We start from the raw sequence: 6000 nt of genomic DNA, 5'->3' as shown, positions 1-6000 counted from the left end.
ATTCTCTTACAATTGAACCGAAATTTCTTAACTTCAATGCCACTAGTCATTTTTTTTCCTTCGAAAAATTCCATTTTAGGCATTATCCATGGACACGCATTGGAAAGAGGGTGGAATAGAAATAGTACTTGGCAATTATTTTAATTATTCTCACTGTTTGCAATATAACTCTTGGGCACTATTTAAACAAGAGCTATGTTTGAGTATTTTAATTGTTCTCAATGTTTGAGATATAACTCTTGGGCACTATTTAAACAAGAGCTACGTTTGAGCTTGAGTGGTTGTCTCTTGAAGAGTGTAGAACCATTAGCACAAGTTGGAAAATGCTGACAAAGATAATACGATTATGGCTTTAGTCTTGCCAAAAACATTTAATCAAGATACTGTAAATTGTTGCTTGCACAACAATTGTGTTGTCCCTTACCTCCAGCAAGATGCAATTAATTCTTGACATTAAATGCAACATTTATTGGATATATATAAATTTAGTCCTATATCTAGATCCTTAATTATTATTTGTAATGATAAAAAAAATTAAATTAAAAATTAAACACTATGAAATTAAAATCTTGTATAACTAAAGATAAAAAGATAAAGATAAGATTTTTTTGTATTATATAATTAATCCAAATAATTAGTCTATTAAATTTGGTTTTTATAACTTAACCTTAAATTAAAAGAATTCTTAAATAAACTTATTTGCAATTTATTAAATATATTGAGTAAAAGTTCAATATGAGAAAAATTGTCTAGCATTATTAAAATACAATATATAGGAAATGAAAACCAGATATAACCAGCATTTGTCAAATAAATTGAGAGCTGTGGTTCATCTTTTGTATGGTCTAGAGATTGTCATAGAACATATTTGAATCAACTGAGACATGCTTCCTGGCATATCCCACCTTATGCATACAAAATTTATGAATTACATAAAAGAACTCCAATACATTAAATCCCGAACAGTGTGATTTTATGAGTATTCAAGTTCATGTGTGTGACTTTGCCAAACATGTGCATAGTACAAATCAATTTGGTTATCATCCACATTCTCAAGAATGGAATTTTAATAGTGCATTTCAATATTCTCCATATTCATGTATATTCTAATCTACTCAATAATCTACTACAGCTGTACACATCCAGATAAACTATGAACATATCACTTTTTCCGTTCTTTGCGCCATTTATAAACTGGTGCAGATGTTGGGACAACCACCTCATCATCGCGGAGTTTCCTTTTCCTACCCTTCCCCTACAGTGAAAAAATTGTAGGAGCGTTATGTAAGGGTGAGCATGGAGCAATCAAAAGTTACAATCATGTCAATTAACACAATGTATCATACCATCAATTCCTTGCGCAGACTCATGTCCATTACCACATTTTGCATCTCATTTACTCTCTTCTTTCGTTCCTCAAGCTCTTTGTATGCTTTAGCGGTTTTCCTACAAACAGAAAACAGTTGCACAAAAAAGGACTCAGCAATATCAGGACAGTAAAAACACCACACAAAATATTAGAGTTATGCACAATACTAGATTTCTGAGGATGTGCAATAATATGAAAAGGCTGAACATGAACATTAGTGAAGAGAAAAGAACTAATTGCTCACCTATTCCAACAATTTAAATATTGCTTAGTTTGAAGTTTCTAGATTAGATAATTCAGTTACCTACAAGACATATGTTTGCTCAAAAATAGTTTTTATATCTCAGCCTTCTTATTAAATAAAAAATTAACCGGATGCCACTACCAACAGTTTGTCTTTTGTTTACATTGGCACATCCATGTGACTAATTAAAGATATCATGATCATTGTACGAACACTCATTCATTTCACACAAAATCAGCCACTTTTTCTCACTAACAAACTCCCAGGAAAAGAAGAAAAGCTCACTTTTCAATGCGCCTTGGCAACTCAGATGGTGGAATGGCCTTTTCTTCTGAAGAATGAACAAGTCGTTGAAGTTCCTTTGCCTCCTCCCTTGTAAATCACAAAATACAAGTAATTATCAAAGTATTATAAACACAATTTCAATGTCATGATAATCAAAAAGCATTTATAAAAATATACGAGATTACTAGCATGAAAATTATTCTGATCAGTAAGAATGTTTAACCCTGCTAAAATAGTAGTAAGTAAAGAATTTAGTTTGACAGCCAGAACAAGATAATTGTCCATGTTTGTTCCTTTATTTGTTTCCCCAATACAGATCTTAAAAAGTTATGTAAAATGAAGTAGAATTAAGAATAGATACAGATAATAAGTAAAATGCTCAGAAGTTAATAAACTGGAGGGCAAATACAATTATGACAGAAGTAGAAAAGGACAGAAAATTGCAGGGGGCAAAAAAGCTATTAACTCAAATTGTTCCTCGTTACAGGAATCCGTGCTCTCAAGGCTTGTAAGAGTTTTGACTTCGCTTTTAACAGAAGCTCATGGATATAGGACTTCAATCGAAGTGATCACTGTGAGGTGGGGAGGGGGGGAGGGGGGCAAGCCCAGTTCGACAAGACTGAAAAAACAGCAAACTAAAACACGTATCTTACCAAGGGAAACACTTTTTTTTTTTTTTTTCAAACATCTTTATGTTCTTTAGTATTTATGTTTTAGATGGCTATTAGCCAATACCAGCACAGGGATAAGAAATTATCAGAAATTGATTGTTTATTTTGCAGATATGTTTACAGGGAATGACATTCAGTTTGAAATTTTGGAAATAGATCATTTCCTAAATAAAATTTAACAAATTGAGTGTTTTAAGCCTGAAGGAGAGGTTGGACAAAGAAAGATCTTTAAGAAGGTAGAGGAAAACAGTAATTATTTTCTTCAACAGCACAAATAACTCTTAGGCAAATTTGATGTATATGCTGAAATCAAGAATTTGATATGAAATTTTTTTCTTTTGGCTCAAAAAGATACCTATGGAACAAAATCAATCCATTAAAAAACAGGCAATTGATCAAAAGAATGAAGGGGGTGCTATCAAAAGGGGATAAAATAACTGGATGAAAACCAGGCCCTGGGCAATTAGGCTTAAGACGCCTTCTGATTTCCTTACAACCTTGACCTCTAGTTACTTCAAGAAAGAAATTGACAGATGTAATGGGAGCTTCCGAATGGTACGAATATTCTTATTAAATGGACTTCTACCCACTGGTACTTGATCTTAATAAGTGTCACAAAACATACAAAAACATGACAAATGAGTCTAGGTTGCATCAAGTTTGTACAGTTCACTATGTGATTCTTTTGGCTAGAAATGGTAGTTTACTAATTAAGAAAACAGCATACAGATGCAGATTGCTTTGCTAAACTGGCCTGAACCATGCAGGATAATCGAAGGAAAGATTAATGTAACCAGGTGAAGGTGGATGTGAGAGCAGCCCTTCAAGAGATTGTGAATGGCAAGTAATTCTAAGGCTTTTGTGAGACGTAGATACAAAGGTAAATAGGGTTCTAACTGAAGTCAAGTAAAATGTTTGTTGGACATCACAGACTTCATAGATATGGTAATTCATTACGTCTACTAAAATGATCTGTACACTTTCAAGAATATGCATATTTAGTAGAATAGGCCAACCACCAACTATACACTTACTTGAACTCATTTCAAATGGAGTCATAGAAAGCTTGAATGCTTAGAGAATAGAATTAGTGTTGTGTTGAAAAGGAAACAGTAGTACTGACATCATAAACATCAATGAAAATTAGAAAAAAGCACAAAAGAATTATTATCCTAGAAAACCCTGAGGAACGCTCACTGGAAATGGCAAAATGCACAACCAGTTTTCTCACGGCCAAAGAATGGATGTGAAAAATAAAATAGGAAAAAAACAACCAGTAAAACAAGGTTGTCTGCTCTCATGGCCTACCTTAAAATTATTATTTTTCTAGTTTCTACTGCTTTTACTCTTGGTCGTCTAGTACACTATCATCATACTGTATCTCTTAAGCCTGTGTTTGGAGCATTGTCTTCCCTTCATGTACCAGCATCACTGCATTTTAAGTTTGTTCATTAGTTTAACAAAATGGAAATCTTTATGTTGTTCTTTAATGCCATTGGAACTTCATAAAGTGCAGACATTTTTACCATGTTTGGGACAATTTTGTGGAAATCTCATTCCCGATTGCGACTTGTGCTCCTTGTATCACTGCTTTCGATTTTTGTGTATATCATCCAAAGATTTCTAGTCAGTCTGAGACTGCTAAACCCATTTTAAATAATCCTCTGCATTTTAATAAGAAGACTGGGAAATGATATCTCTTTGTATGTTGTTCACATAGTTACAACGAAGCTACAAATATTACTACAGGGCACTCTACCTTTTTAGTAGCAAGCATGTCTCACCAGTGGAGTAAGGCAAAGCTTCTTCCCAAGTGCAGAATTTGGCTAAGCTTCATATCAATATTCAAGACATCCAAAAAATGTGTCACCTGCTAGGTTCAGGCTTGGTTATTACCAAATTACCCCATTTTTAGTATTCTTATGTCCTAATGCTGAATTGGCAAAGATACCTTTTTTCAAATATATATTATTAAACATATTAAGTAATTTGGTTCCTTGTACTATTTATAGTTCTTTAATGTCAAGTCTGATCTTATTAGTACTTCAGTTTGAGAAGGGAGAAGACTTTATTTCAACCAAGCTAAGAGACCAACTCAATAGGTTCCCTCGAAGTTTACAGATCCAAGCCCTTATCGTATCATGGGACCATGCCCTCAAGGTTTCAAAGGGACACTGATCCCTACCTCATATTGGGAATTATCCTATTAGTTGGATTTAGACTGCCCCTCTTTGGTCACTTCAGCCCTCACCTCCTCCGGTACTGAAATAGTAACATGATTTGAGTAATGTGTGTGTAATCTTCTTAATTATCTATGACTACACTTCTTCCTAGTAAATATCACGATACTGAACATCCCTTGTATAGGTAGTTGTTGGCTATTTTTGCCCCCCATTCAGGCCATCGCTGATAAACGATCTGAGAGATCTTCAATGGGCTGGATTCTTTTGATGTGGGTTAACATGCTTTTCGGTCGGGTTAACATCTCGTGTTAACTCGGGTTCTTCATGTGCCGAGCTAGCACAATTCCTTCATGTTTCGAGTTGCGGGTTAACATCTCGTGTTAACACAATTCCTTCATGTGCCGAGTTGGCTCACTTTTTCTTCATGAACCGAGTTGCGGGTTAACACGCATTTTCACGCGGGGTTAACATTCTACGTGAACCATTTTTGCATTGGACAGTGGTCATATTTTCACATTGCTTCCCTTTGCTCTTGCAAAGATAGGATGGCTGTTCGATCTGGACGCATCTTTGTTATATTATGAGTGCATCTCAACCGTCCGTGATTATTAAGGAAGATCTTGATCTATGGTTGTCGCTATGTCGCTATGCAAAGTTGCGAGGTAGTTATTTCATGCGACATAGCGAGCATTTTCCATGTATCAGGCGGGTCCAGTATCTTTTTCTTGTTGGGATACTTTTGATCTAATGGTTCTCGTGTTTTTGCATCCTTCCTTGGCCCTCTTATGAAAATGCGATGGCCATCAGGTTTAGATGCAATTTTTGGAGATTCCTTGCTCCATCTTAACCGTCTATGTGGTTAGGTAAAGAATCTTGATCGAGGGCTATGTTTTGATCACCGTTGGAGATATTTTTTTGCAGCATCTGAGCCGTCCATATTTACATGAAGATCTACATCAACGGTTAATGCATTTTCTAGGCAAATCAGATTTTTTCCACGAGTCAACTCTGTATTTTCGCAACGGGTTAACTTGCGTGTTATCCCATCCCGCATTTTCTTTGACAACAGTGCGGATTTATTTGTTGAGGCCGTGGCATGTCACCAGGATTGATCTTTAATGTAAACCAGCATTTCAGAGATTGTTCCACATCATAAATGCATCTCCATGCTTCTTTATTGCTTTTAATGATCAAATCTTTTGGATTTGATTTTCTTACAGCTAGATGCATTGATTTTGGTTTCTTCCT

General features: G+C 35.0%; 1 protein-coding gene across 1 annotated transcript in view; it reads right to left on the bottom strand.

Annotated features, from left to right (window-relative positions):
- Positions 1 to 802: 802 nt before the first annotated feature.
- The window catches only part of EDA14 (embryo sac development arrest 14), a 43729-nt gene continuing 38531 nt past the window's right edge, over positions 803 to 6000 (bottom strand). Inside the window, exons 7-9 of the mRNA XM_089787319.1 lie at positions 1899 to 1985; positions 1347 to 1446; positions 803 to 1255 (exon numbers count right to left, since the gene is read on the bottom strand). Coding sequence (XP_089643445.1) covers positions 1163 to 1255; positions 1347 to 1446; positions 1899 to 1985 — 280 coding nt within the window. The 3' untranslated portion in view covers positions 803 to 1162. The remainder of the gene's footprint in view (positions 1256 to 1346; positions 1447 to 1898; positions 1986 to 6000) is intronic.

The sequence above is a fragment of the Cupressus sempervirens genome, chromosome 6 (genome assembly GCF_028749045.1).
Source record: "Cupressus sempervirens isolate cs-2001-9-10 chromosome 6, ASM2874904v1, whole genome shotgun sequence".
Taxonomy (NCBI): domain Eukaryota; kingdom Viridiplantae; phylum Streptophyta; class Pinopsida; order Cupressales; family Cupressaceae; genus Cupressus; species Cupressus sempervirens.
Note: the sequence above shows the minus strand (reverse complement) of the source record. Positions and strands in the feature narration are given on the sequence as shown.